Source organism: Diabrotica undecimpunctata, chromosome 11 (genome assembly GCF_040954645.1).
Source record: "Diabrotica undecimpunctata isolate CICGRU chromosome 11, icDiaUnde3, whole genome shotgun sequence".
NCBI classification, from domain to species: Eukaryota; Metazoa; Arthropoda; class Insecta; order Coleoptera; family Chrysomelidae; genus Diabrotica; species Diabrotica undecimpunctata.
The window spans coordinates 30,076,520-30,099,919 of NC_092813.1; the positions used below are offsets into that span (position 1 = coordinate 30,076,520).

Genomic DNA, 23,400 nt, shown 5'->3' on the forward strand with positions numbered 1-23,400 from the left:
TGCCTTTTTAAAACTTCGCCAAGCCAGTCCTTGATAGGACTGACTTGGCGACAGACATGTCAAATATGGCAAAAAATGACAACACAGCTGAATGTTTTGGTTAGAAAAGTATTAATTAACAATTTCTTACTAAATAATATTGCAGCTCTTGACGTTGAAAACTCTACACAACAATTACTAGTCACTTTTTGATGATAAAATACTTTTAAATACTGATATTTACTGTGATAAACGGCGAATTTTTACACTGATTCACAGAGCGGTATATACTCGTTCGAATCAATTTGACAGTCTCCTATCTCCTTATTGTTATTATAAATATTGATTATTATTAAGCTTTCCCCTGTGGGTTACACGTTTCTTAAAAACTCTTCTACTTGTATTATTATGGTAAATCACATATCATTATTCTTTTGTTCTCAAGTTGTTGGGCTACTGGACTTTAGTTACAATTATTTTCCATTTTCTTATATACCCTCTAATTTTCTCTAATATTCAACGTTTCATTTGTAAGTACCTGGACTTTCTCCAATATGCAATTTTCTTATTTTGTTAAACTCTTTTCTAAAACATCACTGATCTCGCATGCCTACGGTATCAAAATAATTGAGATTTGGGGGAGCTATTTCTATGTAATCTATGTAATCGAGATCGTAGATCAAACGTAGATCAACTTAATAAAGTCTTTCTAATTTCCAAACTTTTTCGAAAACCCATTTGTAATTTACTCAGATCTAGCTAACATTTTGCACGGATTCTGTTATGTAGAATTTTTAGAAACAACTTATTTATCTGCCGCATTAAACTGACCAATCAGAACTCATCACATATTTTTGCAGATTTTTAGTTCCTACAGAGTGTTTTCTGTTTTTGAAATTATTATACGTTGACTCTGTGTCTGTTTAAAATTGGCTACGAAAGGAGGTATCTTTATCGTCAGAAATATGAGAAACATAAGTTGTCAAAACTTCTTGTATGTCTTGTGTATTAACAAGTTATTGTTTTGACTATTTTTTTTTCTGTATATTGCCTTGCTTCTCTTCATGCTTCATTGGTATTTCATGTTGACATTTGCATTATTTTTAATTCTCGCCATTGTTCCATTACTTCTAATATCTCTTGAGTCGTTCATGATTCATATTTTTTATTATTAATATGTAATTATATTTTTGTGCATCCAAAATTACATTTTTAAGCAGACTCCAAGTGTACTGTATCCTTTGTTTAATTATTCTAGGTTCCGTCTCTGTATTTTGTTCTCGTCACAATTGTTCATTGAGTTTGTCAGAAATTATTATTTTTTTTTATTTATTTTTGCTTCAATCACTTAGGGTTATTAGCATAAGAAAAATACAAATATGATAAAGACATACATAGACATATACAAAATATCAATTACATTATTATGTATACAATATATATTTTAATTATTGATTTATTGTATTAAATTTTATTAAAAAAGTTTATAGTTTTCAAGAATTCTATCAAGCCAGCTACGTATTTAGATTCTCCTAGAAGTTCTTTTAATGTTTTTGCAATGTGATGATAAAGTCTTTCAACTGAGTATATTGGACAGTCAATCAAAATGTGCTTCACTGTCACTTTACATTCACAAACAACACACACTGGTTCCTCTTCTTTCTTCAACAAGTATTCGTGTGTTGTAGAAGTGTGTCCTAATCTGAGACGTGTTATTAGGACTTGATGTCACTTTGAAGGCCAGACGTTCCATGGAAGGACGGAAGATTTTATTTCTGTCAATTTAGTGGTGCTTCTATTCCATTGGTTTTGCCAAACATCGTGCAATTTTGATTTTAAGTAAGGTTTTAAATCTAAATGCATCGTTAGATTTTCCACTGATGCGGCTGTATTGGTTACTGCGGACCTAGCTAGACTATCTGCCTTTTCGTTACCATCTATTCCAACGTGTGACGGTACCCAGAGGAACTCTACTGTCAAATTGTTTTGGTATATGCGGTATAAAATTCACTTAATCTGCTGTAATGTTGGATGAGAGGGATAAATCTGAGAAATTGATGTCAGACAACTAAGTGAATCAGATATTATAAGAGATTTGGGAAGTTTTTTTCTAGAATAAAGGTTAGGGCCTTATTGATGGCAAATACTTCTGCTGTAAAAATACTTGTCTTAGGAGAAAATTTATAGATAGAATGTTCATGGGATGTCACAAGCATGCTCCTACACCATTTATGGTCTTAGATGCGTCCGTGTATATAAAATGGTAATTTTTGTACTGTGTGAGAACATGGAGAAAGTGGGTTTTAAAAAAATTTGGTATCACGTTATTTTTGTTATATGCTGTAAGTTTAACGTTATAAAGCGGAGAGGGAACAACCCAAGGAAACATAAATTTATTTCACAGATAGGATAAATGGGAGGTAGTTCAATATTAAAATCGAATAAGTATCTATTAGCTCGTTCATAGAAAGGTACAGGACCCCTATTTCTTTTTTGATAGACCTCCTGGAACCTGTTAGCAACAGCATGATGAAGAGCTGGATTTTTTGGGTTAGATTTTATACTCGAGACATACGATAGAGTTAAGTATTTTTTTCTTAGGTTTAAGGGTGGCTCTCCAGCTTCACAGAGTAGACTGTCCACGGGGCTGGTACAATATGCTCCTAAAGCAAGTCGAACGGCTAAACTCTGAAGAGTATCAAAATTTTTAAGCAATGCTTAGTTTGCGATATACTTGCCACGATACTCTTAGCGAGTGTGTATGACTTGTCCAACTTAATTTTGAGTCCAGTTGCATCCCTAGGAATTTTATTTCTTTTGTATATTCTATAGGAGAATTGTTTAAAAATAGATTTGGAAGCTTTTGTGGATATGTATTTCGTGAAATGTATAGCTTTTGTTTTTGTGGTGGAAAACTGGAACCCAATATTGTTGGACCACGATTCTATCGACTTAAGAGTTGCAGCAATACGATTATGAGCAGATAATATATTTTTATTTTTTTGCTAGAATTACCAGATCATCAGCATACAAATAAGTTTTAATTGTGACGTTGCAGTACGACACAACATTGTTAATGGCAATTAAAAATAGTGCTACCCTTAGATTCGAGCCCTGTTGAATTCCATTTTTCTGTAATTTAGATTCAGACAAATGGTTATTGATTCGAACTTGGAAATATCGTTGCCATAGAAAGTTTGAAATAAAAGCAAACATGTTACCGTGAATCTTCCAATTGTGGAGTGTAGTTAAAATATCGTAGTACCATACTGTATCAAAAGCCTTTTTTACATCAAAGAATATGGCTAAACATTCTTGATTACATATAAATGCTTCGTAAATTTCTGATTCCAATGATATTAAATTATCTAATGTTGATCTATTTTTCCTAAATCTACTTATTTCGGGTATAATAAGATATTTATGTTCAATATACCACATAAGTCGATTGGCAATGATCTTTTCTAGCAACTTACACATTGCATTCGTGAGAGAGATTGGTCTATGGGATTTTGCTTCAAATTTAGGTTTACCTAGTTTGTGTATTGGAACTATGATTGACGAGTGCCATATGTGTGGAAATACCTTATTGATCCATATAAAATTGAATAGTTGCAATAATAGTTCTTGGCCTACTAGTGGTAGGTTCTGCAGAAAAAGCACAGGTATATTATCTGGTCCTGGACTAGTATTTCTAACGAAGTTAAGAGTTTCAATAAGTTCAGTCAAGCTTATAGGATTGTTTATTGGTGAAGTGTCATTGTTTATTGGTATTCCTTTATTTTGTTCAAATCGTTTCTCATTTAAGAATTCTATTTAATAGCTTTCATCACTAGAAACGGTACAATATTGATTTGCCATTATTTCATGCCATTACGGTACAGGTGAATGTTTTGGATGAAAAGCTGTTTTTCCAATGGATTTATTTGCTGCATCAATGATGACTTTATTGAAAAATAATGTTTTCTCGTTAATATCTTGTTCTGAGTCTAACATTTCTCTAAGATTTATGGTTGATAAAGAAATCAATGTTAAGAACAGTGTCCAGTTGACTTTATTTAAGGACCATTTGGTGATGTGTGTGTTGTGCTTATGGTACAACAGGTTGTTAACTAAGATGGGAAATTGATCACTTCCATATGGATCAGGTAAAGTGTCCCATGATAAACTAGGTTGCAAGTTAGGTTCACAAATTGACAAATCAATTGCTGAAAACTCTCCTGTTGCTGCATTATATCGACTATTCCTGCCTTCATTAAGTAGAATTAAATCGAGATTATTTAGAATATTTTCTATTTTTCTTCCCATTTTTGTCGATTTTTTTGAGCCCCATAATGAATTATGTGCATTAAAATCTCCCAGTATAATTCGAGGTGTAGGAATCTGACATAAAAGATTAGAAAAATCTGCTTTACTTGGATCAGAATTAGGTGCGATGTAAAGACTGCAGATGTTAACTTTTAGTGAACCTACTAAGCACACAGCTATAGCCTCTAGATTTGTTATTAGAGGAATACTGCAATATTCATAGGAATTGTCGATAAAAATTGAAACTCCACTACTGGCATGTTCTTGATTTTGCCTAATTTTAAATAGGCTTGTATAATTTCTCAAATTATCAATTTTGTTATTTTTAAAATGAGTTTCTTGTAAACAAATTAGAGAAGGTGAATTTTGAGCAATTATTAATTGTAACATTTCTAAACGGGTATAATAACCGTACAAATTCAATTGTAAAATAGACATGAACGTGAGCTTAAGTAGAAGGTTCTCTAGAGGAGTCCCTATCGAGCTGAGGTTTTAGTTGTCCAGTAATTGAATTAATTATTTTAGTACATTTCATTTTTTTTATATAATGTGAGGATAGATCTCTTTTAACAGACTAAGTAAACCTAATGTGTTTTCTGTATAAGTTTTAGATAGACTTAATTTATATGGAGATCCTAAAGCATTTTCAAAAAAATCAGTTAGTTGTTCAAAATTTAATATCGGTGTTATAAGTTTATTAGTAATAAAATCTTTAACATGTTCCATACTGTTAGCAATAGTCTCAGAATTATCAATAGTTTTGGATTTTTTAAGTTTTTGTATTGGTTTTGTAAAATTTTCTTTAGGTTCTTGTAAAGGTGGGGTTAAAATTTCATCAAGACTGCGCTTAGCTATGTTTACTTCTTTATTAGGTGTATTAGTTATTTCAAGTGTATCAGTGGTATCTATTGATATGCTATTGATAGGGCATGCTAGTGTTGAGGAAGAATTGGAGGGAATGATGTATGAGGTTGTGAAACATTAGGTGTTGTTGATAACTGGGTAGTTGTTATATTTGTATCTGTGCATGTAGTTTGAGAACTTGGGAATGATATTGAGGGTGATATTTGGGATGCAGTTAATATTGATGTAGTCAATCAAGAAGGTATAGTCGAGGATTGTAAGGAAAAGGAATTCGCTGAAGATGCTGATGTGACCGGCACGTCATGTGGAAGAGTATTTACTACTGTATTTATAGTAGTAGTTGGCACTGTTGTTGTTAAGTTTTGATTTGGATTTGTACAGGATGGACAATTTGCTACAAAATGGTCAAATTGTTTATAATAGTAACACATCTGTTTTTCTAAAGATAAGAGAATACGATAAGATGTTTGTCCGTGGTTTATTGCCAATTGAGGGAGAAATTAATGTAGCTTTTAAAGGAGAGATAAATGTATGTCTTGGAAAGCTCAGTATATGTTTATATTCTGGGTTTGTTGTACACATTCGTAAAAAATTAATTCGAGTTAATAAATTGAGGCCTAACCTTTTAAGTTCAGATTCTATGGAAGTGTGAGGAATACTAGGGTAAACATTAGAGATCAGTAATCTTTCATTTGGTGTAATTAAGCGTCGAGCATAAATTATTTGTTGATTGATAGTTATTCTTCCGTTGTCAGCATTCATGACAGCTTTTACTAATTCTTCACTAGCTAGGTAAATACAAATACGGTGATTTGAAATTCGTGATGAAAAAATAATACATCTTGGTTCTATAATTTTTCCCAGTGCAAGTAGATTTTCCTCAAGTTTGGCGTTTTCCAGAGCATTATATAAAATAGCTTGTTTCTTGGATGAAAATTTTGGAGTTGAATTAATTAACGCTGCAGAATATGAAGAAGTTTTATATGATATCAATAAAATTTGGGGCCTCGACGCCCCTGGACTATTAACATCATCCATTTTCGTTTTTTAATGACATCAGGTAATATAAACAATATGAACTTGTTGTGAAGTATTTTATCTAATTAGATTAAAATTACTTACAGATTTTCTCCAATAAGTTCACCAATTTTTATTTATTGGTGTTCACACAACACTTTAATTTATTAAGTGGATATAAATAAAAGCACAAAAACTAGGTGCGATTAGACTGGTAATAAAATACGTCCAAACTCGCCAAAGGTTCAAATTGTTCTCCAGAAATTACTGGTTCTTTCTTATCGTCGTTTAGCATTTAAATGTTGGGTTTTATTAAATTTTTGGGAGATCTCCATGTATAAAGGCATGTAATGGGTAGTTTAAACCACGTGTTAGAGATAAAAAAAATTTTCTCTTGACAGAATTAAGTTGAAAAGTATCTCTTCTTTCGCTTCTTATTTCCCTTGACTACTTTTGCGTTGAAGTTTTATGATATAAAAGTGGTTTTGTCGTTTTTGATATGGGATAAACATTATTTTATTTCCCCGTAAAAAAATTATTATCTGATTCTGGTTTATTAGCGGTTTCAGAATAGAGTTAAATAATATTTGGATTATTCGGTATTGCCTTGATTAGTATTATAATTGTCTTGCCAGAAACTGGTATAAACTTTATTACCTAGTGATCTGTTATCGGATCTAGCATAATACTAACGACATTATAATGGATTAGATCGTCGTTGTTAGGTTGGTAAAACGTATAATCATTTACTTGGACTTTTTAGTTGTTTCATGATCTGATTTCCCTTCTATCCACGATATTTATTTCCAGTCTACACATTTTATGGCTTGTATTATGTATCTCTTCCGACTTGTCAATTCTTTTAACATTCAATGTTCCGACTTTCATTGGCTTACTACAATTAGTTTTTGTTATTTCTGTTTTTCTCCTCGTGAGTATTCTTAGCACCCTCAACTATTTAAGGTCTGCCACGGACTTAAGGTCTTTTCTTTTATTTCTTTTGCCATAATTGTTTTTGAGAAATATAAAGTGTTTATTTCTCCTTAATTTTCACACCGCTGTACGAGTGCCATTCTATGGACTATCCTCTGCCGTTTGGTATCTGATTCACAATCATAAAAGTTTTAACTTCTCGCCCGTGGTCAGTTTTGTGTAACCGTCTGTCGCTATTCAATTGTTTTTGTCATATCTGGCTACCTTCAGTGTATCTCCATATCCCATTATTATTTACAGGGATGTTTTGAAGAATAGATTTTTCACAGAAAATGTGGCCTCGAAGAAAATTTACTAAAAATGCAATATCGTTGCATAGGAGAAAAAAATACTGCAGATCACCTCGACTTAGAAGAAAGAAAAATTAAAAAATGCGATCAATGTATATATTTGGTAGTAAAACTAACAAAGACAGGAAGAACTTATGAAGCCATAAAAGACAGAATAACCAAAGGGAAACGAGTTATAGGTGCATTAAATTCAGTACCATGGCAGAAAAATATAAGACCGGAAACGGAAAAAAGAATATATAATACCATATTGAAACCAGTAATCGTATATGGCTGAGAAGTACGGCAGTTATCACAAAAACTTAAAGATAACCTATTGGCAGTTAAATGGATTTTTGGAGGAGAGCAGCGGGAAAGTCTAGATTAGAACACATGAGAAATGAGGACATAAGCAATCAAATGAATGTACAAAGGTCAATTATACGGACATATGGTACGGACATGTTAGACGTATGGGGAAAGAAAGACTACCAAAAATATTAGAATGGATACCACCAGAGAAAAAAAACGAGGACGATTATCAACAACATGGATGCAAGGAATTTCATAAGCAATGTCAGCAAGAAATCTATCTGAAGAAGACTGGCAGAATAGACAGGCTTGGCGAACGGGAACCCAAACTAAGGTACACTCGAAGAGTGGTGGGTTTTTTCGGTCAAAGTGGAGAAATAAAAGACAAAGAAGGTGGCTACTTCATCTATTTATTGAAGACGTTTCACTTTCTGCTCAGAAAGCATCATCAATTAATCTAAAAAGAACAATATGAAACCAAACATCCATAGAGAAGTTAAAAATGTGTGTTACCTTACAAAGACATGTAGCAGTCAATGATGTTAAAAATATGAAAAAGCTTACGAAACTGGACATTTAGAGTTAAAGTTGTATAAAACAATTAATTGAAACTAGATATAGTTTACAAATTAACAAAATTAGCACAGCAAAAGAACATATGTGATAATCATACATGTATATAAAAAAAGTTATTATAAAAACTTAACTAATAAACATTAAGGTTTTTTTGATGTGTAAAGAACTAGAAAGATCATGAGAATGCACTTCCAACAATTTATTTATAATCAGTTAATTTTAATTTTGACTTTAGGTAACATTATTGAATTATTTAAGATTAATATAGTAATAAAGATAAAAAATGAAGTTATCAGTCTTAAGCTTACTGAATCTCGCAGGTAAATGAATTTTCAGGTTAAACACCCACGCAAACAACGTGAATAGATATGGCCTTGAGGTCAAAATGACAGAATAGCAAGGCAAAATACCAACCTCTAATAAAATAGAGCGGTACATTCATAGAATGTGATAAATTTGGTTGACAACTTGTCGTTAAAAAGCCAAAAAATGAAAGGAAAAGGTGGTTAATATCACCATTTTCCCCCCAGTGATTGATTTGTTAACAAAGATTAAAGCATGCGAGGTCAATCCAAAATATCATATATTATAATATTTATGATGTCACTGGTTAGCCAGCCAACAGGTGAAGATTAATTCAACTTCCACAGTCCAAGGTTCATAGCATTTGGAACTGTGAATGAAAAAGATTCTATGAATCAATTTTAATTTAAAATTTTACCAAACAAGTTAATCAAAAGGAACAATTACTTTAAGTATGTAAAAAAGATATTGACCAAATAGTTGTATGTTGTAAAATGTAAGTTGATGAATCTAAGTTAATAAGAGAAGAATAATTTATTTTATTTTATTTTTATTTTTATTTGAATTTATTAAATATGAAAATGTGATAAAAACAACTTAAGGGACAATTTAAAGTAAACAACATATTAAGCCTAATTCTGTAAAATTAATGCATTATAAATTTGGCTCAAGTTACTAATGTCAGTTCTCTTAATAAGAGCATTTGGGTGTTTTAGTATTGAACACATTTCCAAAAACTGTCTGTTGACGAGATTGCTTTCATTGCCAAGAATCTTAATTTCATTAAAGTTTACTTTGTGCTTAGAGTTAATAGCATGCTGGGCAAGAGCACAAGTATGCTTAGATAAGTTGATATCACTGTGGTGTGTCGTAAGACGACGTCTCAGTGATCTTCCTGTCTGACCGATGTAACATGAGTCACACTCAGCACAAGGTATATGATAGATTACATTAACTTGTTCCAGAAGGGACATGGGTGTTTTAGTTTTAGAAAACAAATTTCTGACAGTCCTAGCATTCTTAACTGCAATTTTAACAGGTACATTATTTGGTTTGTACAGTTTAACGAGTTTCTCACAAACTTGAGGAAAATAAGGTAGAGATGAATAATGAGTAGTTGAAGTCCCAAGTACAGTATTAGGCAGAACAGTGTTATTAATGGAATTATTTGATATTGTTCTAAGTTGATCACCATTGGGTATGTCATCTAAAGAGGAACCATAGCTTTGTAAGAAAAGGTATTTATTAATAAGGGAGGATGGATAGGAATTCTCAATCGGAATATTTTTAAGTGTTTGAAGGGATTCCCTTTGATTAACCGGATGTTTTAGTCTATTTAGCCTGCATCTTAAAGCTTTAATTAGGTTTAATTTATATTTAAAAGGATGACAAGAGTGGTACTTGAGAAACCTATTAGAGGCCATTGGTTTCCTATACCAACTTGTGGTTAAGGTGTTATCTGCCATTATGATGACACGCATGTCTAAGGAGGGAATACTATTTGTATTAAAATCTTCAAGTTTAACAGTGAACTGTAAATTAGGATCAAACTCATTGAACAAAGACAAGGTGGCCTGAAACTTTTCTGGGGGTAAGGCTAGTAATAAGTCATCAACATACCGCTTAATAAAAGGTGTTTGGAAATCTAAAAGAACCAAACGGTCGGATACTAAATCATCCAGTAGATAATTAACTAGGATGGGAGAGATTGAGAAACCCATAGGTGTCCCAAATATTTGAAGATAATATTTGTCGTTAAAGACCAAAAAATTAGTGTCAAATACTAATTTCAAAAGTTCAACTTTAACGTTTAACTGCAAATACATTCCACGATACAGGACAGTTAGGTTGGATGGAGTTCCAGTGATTTCTTAAGGAGGTAATAACACTAGAAAGAGGTAAATTAGTGAAAAGAGATACCACATCAAAACTCACTAAAATGTAACCTTGTGGAAGTTCAAAGTTATTAATAAATTCACTAAAGTGAAAAGAATCAACAATATTAAAGTTGTTAATGAATTTATTTATTTTATTAGAAGATTTAGAACATGGGTTGATAGAGAGAGGTTGATAGTATCTATCATCATCTAACAACGATTGAATGAGGCTGAGATATTGATCTCTATCCATGAGGACAGTGGCATTCTCTTTATCACTTAAGGACTAACATTCCCTAAGAACGAGAAGATTAGGGTGACTTTTTAAAAACGATATCGTCTCTTTAATATTGTTGATTCTTTTCACTTTAGTGAATTTATTAATAACTTTGAACTTCCACAAGGTTACATTTTAGTGAGTTTTAATGTGATATCTCTTTTCACTAATTTACCTCTTTGTAGTGTTATTACCTCTCTAAGAAATCACTGGAACTCCATCCAACCTAACTGTCCTGTATCCTGGGATGTATTTGCAGAACTTTTGCAATTAGTAGTTGACACTAATTTTTTGGTCTTTAATGACAACTATTATCCACAAATATTTGGGACACCTGTGGGTTCCTCAATCTCTCCCATCCTAGTTAATTATGTACTGGATGATTTAGTATTCGATCGTTTGGGTCTTTTAGATTTCCAAATCCCTTTTATTAAGCGGTATGTTGATGACTTATTACTAGCCTTACCCCCAGACAAGTTTAAGGCCACCTTGTCTTTGTTCAATGAGTTTGATCCTCATTTACAGTTCACTGTTGAACTTGAGGATTCTAACACAAATAGTATTCCCTTCTTAGACATGCGTGTCATCAGAATGGGAGATATCACCTCAACCACAAGTTGGTAAAGGAAACCAATGGCCTCTAATAGGTTTCTCAACTACCATTCTTGTCATTATTTTAAATATAAATTAAACCTAATTAAAGCTTAAGCTGCAGGCTAAATAGACTTACACATCCGGTTAATCGAAGGGAATCCCTTCAATTACTTAAAATTATTCTGATTGACAATTCCTCTCCATCCTCCCTTATTAATAAATACCTTTTCGTACAAAGCTATAGTTCCTCTTTAGATGACATGCCCAATAGTGACCAACTTAGAACAATATCAAATAATTCCATTAATAACACTGTTCTGTTTAATACTGTACTTGGGACTCCAAATACCCATTACTCATCTCTACCTTATTTTGCTCAAGTTACTGAGAAACTTGTTAAACTGTACAAACAGAATAATGTACCTGTTAAAATTTCAGTTAAGAATGCTAAGACTTTCAGAAATTTGTTTTCTAAAACTAAAACACCCTTGTCCCTTCTGGAACAAGTAAATGTAATCTTTCATATACCTTGTGCTGAGTGTGACTTATGTTACATCGGTCAGACAGGGAGATCACTGAGAGGGCGTGTTACGACACACCGCAGTGATATCAACTTATCTAAGCATACTTGTACTCTTGACCAGCATGCTATTAACTCTAAGCACAAAGTGAACTTTAATGAAATTAAAATTCTTGGCAATGAAAGCAATCTCATCAAAAGACAGTTTTTGGAACTGTGATCAATACTAAAACACCCAGATGCTCTTAATAAAACTGACATTAGTAACTTGAGCCAAATTTATAATGCATTAATTTTACAGAAGTAGGCTTAATATGTTGTTTACTTTAAATTGTCATCTAAGGTGTTTTTTTATCATATTTTCATATTTAATAATTTCAAATAAAAATAAAATAATTTTTTTTTCTTTATTTAACTTAGATTCATCAACTTACATCTTATTAATTATTTTGTCAATATTACATTTACATATAAAAAGTAATTGTTTTTTGATTTACTTGTTTAGTAAAATTTTATAATTAAAACTGATTCATAGAATCTTTCTCATTCACAGTTCCAAATGCTATGAACCTTGGACTGTGGAAGTTGAATAGATCTTCACTTGTTAACTGGCTAACCAGTCACAACGTAGATATTATAATATATGATATTTTGGATTGACCTCGTTTTCTTTGTTCATTGATTTTCTAAACCAATCACTGAGGGGAAGATGGTGATCTTAACCACCTTTTCCTTTCATTTTTTGGCTTTTATGGCAAGTTGTCACCCAAATTTATCATATTTTTTAAATGTACCGCTCTATTGCACCAGAGGTTGGTATTTCTCCTTGCTGTTCTGTCATATTTTGACCTCAAGGCTACTGTCTTTTCACGCTGTTGGCGTGGGTGTTACACCTGTTAGATTCGTTTACCTGTGGCACCTAGTATGCTAAAGACTGGTAACTTCATTTTACTTTTAAATATCATATTTTAATCTTAACCTATTCAATAATGTTACCTAAAGTCAAAATTAAATTTAACTAATTATATATTGTTGGAACTGCATCTTATGATCTTTCTAATTCTCTACATATCAATTTTATTGTTTTTTACTTAAGTTTTTTACAATAATTTTTTATATACATGTATGATTATCACATGTTCTTTTGCTGTGCTAAGTTTGTTAATTTGTAAACTGTACCTAGTTTTAATTAATTGTTTATACAACTTGATCTCTAAATGTCCATTGTCGTAAGCTTTTTTACATATTTAATATCATTGATTGCTACATATCTTTTTAAGGTAACACACATGTTATAACTTTTCTATAGATGTTTGGTTTTTCATATTGTTTTTTTTTTAATGAACTGATGATGCTTTCTGAGTAGAAAGCGAAACGTCTTCAATAAATAGATGAAGTAGCCACCTTCTTTGTCTTTTATTTCTCCACTTTGACCGAAAAACCCACCACTCTTCGAGTGTCCCTTAATTTATATTGGATTGACGTTCGTACTCCTTTTTCAAATGTTAGGTCTGATTATGCTTAAGATTTTAATCTAATCTAATGGTTATGTACAATCCAAGTTATAATTCTTGGTTGCGAGAAGTCTTGCCAACAAAAAGGTGCATTGTAGTGGTATCTTAAAAAATATTAATATACTAAAAGGTCTCTTAAGCAAATAAATTTTTATTACTGCTCACTATAGTACAACGATACATTTAATGAGTACGTTGTATATAAAACAGCGGCTTCGCCTGTCAGAGTGATACTTTGATTTTCACGTTACCGTTGCTAGCTTAATTTTATATAATTCGAATAGACTTAATTTAACGGGGAAGTTGCAGGTAACAACATTGATTTAAAATAGACTATATTAACCAACTCTCCCATCAATCACGTACGTAACGAAAATTTACATTTGTAACGTTTTAATTAAATCTTAAAAGGAGGATACTCCCAGCCCCCTAAACAAACTATTAATGGTGTAAGTAATCCCCACTTGTTGGCCAATAGCTACCGGTGAAATAACTGACAGGTGATAGGGCACTTCATTGCCATGCAGCTGAAAAATTTACTACGAAGGCGTATTAAATTTAGAAAAAAGCTAAATTAGTCAACGGTATTGAGACATGGAAAAAAACAGGATGACTACAACAATAAAGATCTGCATGGATATCCTTAGTAAAATTTATCATAAACTAACAAATTGATATTACACTTAGTGATCATGGGGCTCGAAATCAAGGATCCGGTAGGAGAGGGCAATCAGATTTACACGACGAGGTGTCTCAGGTCTTCATTAACATAAATAGCTGTCTAACATCTTAGAATAACTCTATAACCCAAAAAAATAATAAAACATGGAGCTTGAGTTTATACGATTTATGCGAATTGGATAACGCTGTGTGCAGAATAAAGCTGCATATACTAATCAAAATTAGGAAAATGTAGCACGAGAAATGGAACAGCAACTCTAATCTTAGGTAGAGAATTGGCATTATAGTTGATAAGATTTTTTAAAAAAACTATTTTTACTTTTGTCCCTTACTCTGATCTGTATTACAATGTGAAAAAAATCGGTCAAATATGTCGCAAAATTTACATCTAATAAATAAACTGAAAAACAAATTTTCAATATTTTTTAAAAATCTATCGAATACTATCAAACATGACCTCCCACTTCCATCCCAGGGTGGGATAGACAAGGATAAAGACAGAATAAAATATTATGGAAAAATTAGCAATAAGTATCTTAAAATCAACTTAAAGATATAATTTAATTATCAAAATAGGTGATATAAACGCTAGAGTGGACCAAGAAGTAAAATATTTTGTGAAGCGATATGGATTATGTGGATCCTTATTAACGTAGCCACAGGTGGCTGAATTCTATATCAATAAGAAACTCATGACTGCAAATACTTTGTTTAAACTTCCTATCATATTTTGTACATATAGAGGTCATCAGCTGACAATAGTAGCAAAAATTGTCACAAACCACATACATTATACTGTCATCAACACTAACTAGAGAAGTTCTATAATATCAACCAAAACTTATCCAGGAGCGGACATATCCGCCGTTCATAACTCAGTTGTATTATCGATGAGAATAAAATTAAAAACTGTATGTAACGAGCCGATGTAAAGATGCATGTAAAGAACCAAAAAGAAAGGAAATGGAAGACCATATCCACTGCTAGAGCGGAGTTAATAAGGAATGTAGATCAAAGACAGGAGTGAAAATACCAATAAAAAATAAGTGAAAGAACAGTGTTAGAACATGGGAGCCAATCAACGAAAGGGTAATTAAAATGCATATAGACATATACGGTAAAGAGACAGTGATACTCGGAGTATATGCACCAACAACCGATTCTCCGAGAGTAGAAAAAGAAAATTTCACGAAACAACTTCAAACCAAATAGAGCTAATTAAGAAGAACGTGGAGATAATTAAAACAGAAAACCTTAACGGTAGAACCGGAAGGAAAAAAAAACGATAAAGTAGTGGGGATATTTGAAGAGGATGAACAAAACGATAACGGAGAACGTTTGATTGAATTATGCGAACTAAACAACTTAAAAATCACCAACGGATTCTTCAGACATAAAAATATTCATAAATATACATGAACGCAAGAAACACAGAAGCTGAAATCGATAATAGACTACGTAATAGTCACACAAGATACCACAATAAAAATAAAAGATGTGAGAGTCAGAAGAGAAGCAGAATGTGGAACTGACCATAAACTACAATACTATAAGAGAAAAACAGTACAATATAGAACTTCTCCAAGAACAATCAATAAGAGTGTTATGTATGGTTTTCATGTACGGATACACTTGGCAACGTTGCACTTGGCAAACGGAACCTTAAGTGACAGCAGTGACATGACAACCACACATGACAATAGATTTAGGTCATGGACTACATGTGAACTGAATTAAGGTTAAGTTATACAATTCTAATAAAGCTTAATAAATTAATAAAACCTATCGTAAGTAGCTTTATGTTATGTCCAACAGTCCTAAAGAGGAATACATTACATGGTGGCAGCGGAAAAGTGACGATAGGTTAAGTTGTGTTAAAAGCCGGTGCATGTGACAAAAGCCTATAAAAAATATATGTAAGTAAAGGAGCTATACTGTGCTCGAATCAATATGACAGATACTTGTAAAGGCTTAGAACCGTTTAGTTTCCAAGGAAATAATATTTCTCACGAGTGGAAATTTTGGAAGCAAAAGTTCCAGTTATTTTTAACAGCCTCCGGCAAAAGTGAAAAACCAGACCACATAATAATCGCTATTCTCCTAAATCAGCTGGGAGATGAAGGGCTAAAGATATTCAATACCTTCGAGTATGAAAATGTTGGAGATGATCAGAAGTACAATGTTGTTTTGTGTAAGTTTGATACATACTGCAGCCCTCTTAAGAATTTAATTTATGAACATTTTAAATTCTTTAAAAGAGATCAATTACAAAATGAAAGTATCGATCAGTTTGTAACTGCCTTGAAACAATTGGCATCAACATGTGAGTTTAAAGAAAAGGATACTTTAATTTTGGACAGGATTGTTTTGGGTACACATGATCTACGAATTCAAGAAAAATTATTACAATGTGCTGATTTAAAACTAGCACAAGCTATAGACATCTGTAGGGCTATGGAAAATAGTGCTGTTACTCAACGTGAAATATCCAAAGAAAGTGAAAGTGTTAGTGTTGTGAAGAAAAGAAATGAAGAAAACAGACCTGGATCTACAGGACAGTCAAGGTATGGTTCAAAGTATAAGAAGGAGCAGTCTACAAGCCACAAAGTTACTGACAAAAATACAGGTAACCATTATATTCAGTGTTATAAATGATGACTTCAGCATATTAGGGGTAAGTGTCCTGCATTTTTCAGATATTGTTCTTTGTGTAACAAAAAAGGACACTACCGTAAATTTTGTCCTGATAATAACAACAAAGTCCATGAAATCAATGATAACGATAGTAGTTGTAGCAATTCTGACACTGATTTAACTGATGAACAGGTACTAGTGTGGACTGTTAATGAAATTAATCCGAACTCTTCAGAATGGTTCCAAAAAATCATGATTAATGGTAAAGAGAGTATTTTAAAAGTTGATACTGGAAGTGAAGTCAATATATTGAACAGTAGTGATTTTAAAAATTTAAATATTGATTATAAAATGCTTGAAAATACTAATAGTTCATTATCTAGCTATACTGGACATGTTATTAATGTTGTTGGTAACATTTATATACCTTGCTCTTTCAAGAAAATATTTAAAGATTGTCTGTTCTATATTTTAGATAATGATAAACAAAAATCTCTATTAGGCCTAAAGGCAGCAAGAGACTTTCAAATTGTTTGTGATCAGCCTAGTGTTAGTATGATAGATAATGAAACAAATCATATTATAAATAGTTATAAGAGCATTTTTTCAGGTGTAGGAATGGTCAACAGGTATTTTAATATAACTTTATCTAGTGATGCAGTGCCATTCATAAGTGGGACACGAAAAATTCCACTGGCTATAAGGAGCCAAGTTAAAGATAAACTTGATGATATGGTACGTAAAAACCTTATTGTACCAGTTAGTGAACCCACAGAATGGCAAAATCCTATTGTAGTTGTTCCGAAAAATAAGGGATCTGATATTAGAATATGTATGGATCCTGTGTATCTAAATAAATATGTTAAAAGAGAAAGGTTTCCAATTCCTACTCAAGATACTTTATTTGCTAAGCTTTCAGGGGCTAATTATTTCACATTATTAGATGCGTCATCTGCTTTTCTTCAGTTGCCTTTGAATTATGAAAGTTCACTTTTATGTACTTTTACTACACCTTTTGGTCGTTATAGATATCTGAGATTACCATATGGCCTTACCTGTGCACCTGAAATTTTTCAAAAATATATGTCTGAACTTTTAGATAGTATATCAGGAACAATAACATATTTTGATGATATTTTGGTTTTTGGATGTTCTAAAAATGAACATGATAAAAATTTGAAATGTGTTTTAGAAAAAATTAAACAGAGTGGCTTAACTTTGAAATTAGGAAAATCTAAATTTTGTCAAACAAAAGTGAAATTTTTAGGTCATCAGATTAGTAATATTGGCATTTCACCTGATCATGATAAAACAGAAGCTATTACAAAAATGGCACCACCAAGTAATAAAAAAGAATTACAACGTTTTTTGGGAACCATAGTATATCTTGCAAAATTTATACCAAACCTGTCAGAACACACTAGTCCTCTAAGATGTTTACTTTCTAGTAAAAATGAGTGGCATTGGGGACATAATGAACAGGCATGTTTTGATAAACTAAAGAATCTTGTGGCGTCAGCCACTACTTTGCATTATTTTAACCCTGACAAAAAGACCATACTCTCTGTTGATGCCAGCCCATATGGTTTGGGGGCCATGGTCTCGCAAGATGGGTTTCCAATTGAATTTGCATCAGTGTCATTAACTCCAACCCAAAGGAGGTATAACCACATTGAAAAGGAGCTTCTTGGTATAGTGTATGGATGTGAAAGATTTTCATTCTATCTTTATGGCATAGATTTTGAAATAGAGACAGACCACAGACCTCTTTTAGGTTTGTTAAAAAAACCTTTAGATGAAATGTCACCTAGGATCCAAAGACTGGCAATGCAATTAATGAGATATAAATTTTCACTCAAATATGTTCCTGGTAAAAATCTCAAAGTTCCTGACAATTTAAGTAGAGATCCTTTGAATAAAACCATAAATCCTAATTTTATAGATGATGAAAATAGTTTAAAAGTGTATTCTATTGTAGCAACATCAAAAGAAAATGAAAAAAGATTGCAAAATGCAATTGATACTGACCCATCTTTACAAAAAGTTAAATATTATGTTTTAAATGGGTGGCCTGAGCATAAAAGCTCTGTACCTTCTGAGGTGAAAAAATTCTGGTCTGACAGACATGATATATATTTATTAAAGAATGTATTATTTTATAAAAAAAGGTTAATTATTCCTGAAGAGTTGAAGGGTGAATTTCTTGATGTTATACATCAGTCTCATCAGGGTGTAGTATCATGTAAGAAGAAGGCTCAAGAAGCAATTTATTATCCGGGATTGATGAAGGATATAGAAAACATTGTTCTGAACTGTCTGACTTGTCAAATGAGCTATAAGAGCAACAATAGGGAGCCATTAAAATCACATGATGTACCTGAAATACCTTGGCAAAAAATTGGTATTGATTTCATGACAGTAGCCTCACAAGATTTTTTAGTTGTGGTTGATTATTTTTCGAAGTTTGCAATTGTTAATAAACTAATGAACAAAACGGCTAGCAGTGTTGTAACACAATTAAAAAATTTGTTTGCTATTAATGGACTGCCTTGTGAAATATTTTCTGATAATGGTCCTCCATTCAGCTCTCATGAATTTTTAAATTTTGTCCGTATATATAATATTGAAGTAACAACATCAAGTCCACAATATCCTCGTAGCAATGGCATGGTGGAAAGAACAATACAAACAATAAAAAACTTGTTTTTAAAATCTGTACAAACTAAGAAAGATCCATTTCTAGCTGTATTAGATTATAATACAACTCCAAAACAAAATTTACCTGCTCCTTGTGTGTTGCTAACTGGAAGAAATTTCAGAACCAACTTACCAGTCAGTATGGAATTTCTAAAGCCCAGACATTCTAATAAAAGATATTTTACACAATTGAGAGAAAATCAAAGAAAACAAAAACACTATTATGACAAAGGAACAAATAGGTTACCAGAATTAAAATCAGGACAACAAATTTTACTTCAAGAAAAGAAAAGGAAATGGAACCCTGGAGTGGTTGTGGCAAAGAAAGGATCAAGGGATTACATGGTTAAAGTAAATGATACTGATTATAGACGTAATAGACACTATCTTAGACCTGTACGGTCAGAAGCACAGCAACATGCAAATGCAAATTGTGAGCAAGCATATATGAAAACTAGTCATGAAAATGATATTGTGACTACTGGAAGGACAAGTATGGGAAATATGAGAACAGTTCTTTGTCCAGATGTACCTGATGATACAAGAGACTGTAAAACAAATAAGACTATCAAAGATATTGATGTACCTTCAACATCTAATAGAACATCACCCATCAATGACATTAATCTACCTTCTACATCATACAGTACTTCACCTGGTTTGAAAACCTCCAGAAGTGGTAGAGTCATTCGCCCTCCTGATAGATTTACCTATTGAAATATTTGTGAATTATTGTTTTGTTATTTATGTACTTATGATATATTATGTGAATTAATTTTTGTTTATTTTGTTTTTATTAAAGGGGACGTGTTATGTATGGTTTTCATGTACGGATATACTTGGCAACGTTGCACTTGGCAAACGGAACCTTAAGTGACAGCAGTGACATGACAACCACACATGACAATAGATTTAGGTCATGGACTACATGTGAACTGAATTAAGGTTAAGTTATACAATTCTTATAAAGCTTAATAAATTAATAAAACCTATCGTAAGTAGCTTTATGTTATGTCCAACAGTCCTAAAGAGGAATACATTACAAAGAGAACTATACAAACAACGTCTAGACAACAAATTAATAGAATTCAGATACAGCAACATCGAAGATACGTACGAGCATATAAAGGTGAATTTAAAATAAGTAGCAATCGAAGCCCTTAGAGAGAAAGAACGTATAACAATTTAACAGCACTATTATGAAATTCATGAACAAACACAAAGAATAATTGAAGAAAAAAAGCAACTATACAGAAAATAACTGACTACCAACAACGATGAAGTTAATATAGACCACGTATACACACTGGAACAACTGTTGGAAAAGAAAAAAGCAAAAAATTGAGATATACATTTAGCATTTGTGGACCTAAGAAAGGCGTATAACTCTATATCAAGGTCAGAACTATGGGAGGCAATGTATAAATTAGAAATACAGAGAGAACTCATAAAAGCTACAAAAGCTTTGTGAAAAAGAAAATAAGGTGTCCATTTAAATGGGAACAAATATCATAGGAGACTTCACCACAACAAAAGGTCTCCTGCAGGGTTATTCCACATCTTCAACCTTATTCAAAATATACTTAGAGAAAGCCTTGACTACATGGAAAAGAAAATGCAAAGGCATGGGTGTAACGGTACGAAACGAATACTTATATACGATAAGCTTTGCAGACGATCAATTATTAATTGCACAAGACCAAGAAGACCTCAGTTATGATGAAGAAACTACCAAAAGAATATACCAAGGCTACTTCAGTATGTTAGAGAGGATTCACCAACACAAGCGTTAAACTCTTTTTGTCTTCCGAAGGACTTCCCACTAAGACTGAAGATCTACAAAAAATCCTGATCCTGAAAAAGCTGATCTTGCTACTTTTAGGTGCTTTCTCACTCCGGAAAGAATTATTCACCTACAAAAATCAAGGAAACGTCACCGAAACTACTATTTCGTTGCCTCTCCAAAACGAAATTTTTAAATGATATGACGTGTTCCGTGAGACTAGAAACCTCACATTTTTATAGTGATGACAACTTTAGCATGGTTTTGATTAATATTCGTTCGGTAAGATATAAAACAGATGAATCATTTTTGTTTCTAGAGGAATTAGAATTTCTCCAAATAGTTGCGGTAACCGAACACTGGCTTGAAGTTAACGAGCCTTTTTTTTGTAGAAAAATATACCACAATTGCCATGATCAATGCCATGATCGTGCAAGTTCAGCTCATGGTGGCACCCTAATTCTTTCTACAAATAATTATTTCTCTCCTATAACAAAATATGACTTTCTGTTGAATGAATCCTTTTTTGAGGTTTCATTGGTTTATATCAAGTATCTTAATCTATACATTCTCTGCATTTATATATTACCCGAATCTTCTACAGAACTATTTTTTCAGAACCTGTTAAATTTGTTAGACGATCTGCCCAATAAAAGCAGAAAGATTTTATGCGGTGACTTGAATATTTATTACGCTGTTGCTTATGCTACCCAAGTATCCTTGGTCAATATATTCGAATCGTATAGTTTCACAATGCACGGTAATTCTTCTACAAGAATTACTAAAAACAACATCTACTATAATTGATTATGTTGTCTCAGGTTTCTCATTGATGTACGTTCTACAATAATTAATGCAGGACTCTCTAACCATGAAGCAGAGTATACCAAGTTTAACACTCTTAACAAACAATCCTTACAAACCCAACGTTTCGGTAGGATTTTTTCCGCTCAGAGCTTTCGTAAATTCCAAAGTTTATGCTTGACTTCTGGGTGGCACTTTCCCTCTGTAGACGTGTAGTATAATTTCAGTAATTTTTTGGATAGGCTTGTCTGTATTTGTACTTTCAATAAGGCATTTCCTTTAATAAAAATTAAATCAAAACATCACAAACCCTGGACTACCAAGGGTATTCGCATATCAACCAAAAGTATGCGTTCACTACTGTACATTAAAAAATTCACTACCAATGTCTTTGTCACTGAATATATCTCCAAGTACAGAGGAACACTGAGTTAGTAAAGAAATCTATATTATATTCGGCAAAAAAATTATACAACCATTGTAGATTTAAGTTGCAAAGGGAGACCATTTGCAACTTAAATCTACAACAATATCCCTTTATACAATTTGCAATATAGTGAAATTTTGTAATGGATTTTATATTTTATGTTTTATTCTGCGATATTGACGATTTATATAATTTTAGTAAATTTTAATTATTTTTATTATTACTTTTATTTTTATCTTATATAAGCTTTGTCCATAAAATTGTACAATTTTCAGTGACAATAAAGCATATTTCTATTATATTCTATTAATCCATAGTCAGCGTCATATACGCCAGATGCATGGTGCTGACAACAAAAAGCTAATCAAGGAGCTAAAAGTCGATATTGTGATGGGGCAACCTATCGATGCAACAGCTACGAGATATAATTTTACCAATAAGTTCACAATTAAGACACCAGGCAGGGAAGACTGAAATAAAGGTATACCCATACAAGCTGCTTCTACCTGATACACGGATGGCTCAATAAATCGGAGGGTGTGGGAGCCGATACATTACCTGGTAAGTTTATCTAAGGATGTAACATTATTCCAGGCGGAAATAACGGCAATCCATCACTGCGTCAAAAAAATAGAAAGGCAGAAAATAATGTTCTGTTAAGTGGCCATCTTCACAGATAGTCAGGCAGTGCTTAAGGCACTAGTCTACAATTATGTAGAGGTCAATTCTAAGCTACTATGGGATTGTGTGTGTGCCCCAAATAAACTAGGAGACCGTAGCAAGGTTACGGTAGCCTGGGTACCGTGGAACGAGGATCATAAGGGTAATGAAAAAGCAGATGAAATGACCAAACAAGGCTCATCAATGCAATTCATTGGACCGAAAACTTTCTACGGCGTTGCAAAGTCAGTAACAAGAACAGCTGTAAGGAAGTGGGTAGCTCCCAAATCTCTGGAATGGTGGAGGAATTC

General features: G+C 32.5%; 1 protein-coding gene across 1 annotated transcript; it reads left to right on the forward strand.

The window, feature by feature from the left end:
- Positions 1-16,034: 16,034 nt before the first annotated feature.
- On the forward strand, positions 16,035-20,132 carry LOC140452837 (uncharacterized). Its single transcript, XM_072547169.1, has 5 exons — positions 16,035-16,710; positions 16,807-17,130; positions 17,194-17,820; positions 17,986-18,832; positions 19,658-20,132. Exons 1-5 carry the CDS (start codon positions 16,035-16,037, stop codon positions 20,130-20,132), a joined length of 2,949 nt encoding a protein of 982 aa, XP_072403270.1.
- The last annotated feature ends 3,268 nt before the right edge of the window (positions 20,133-23,400 follow it).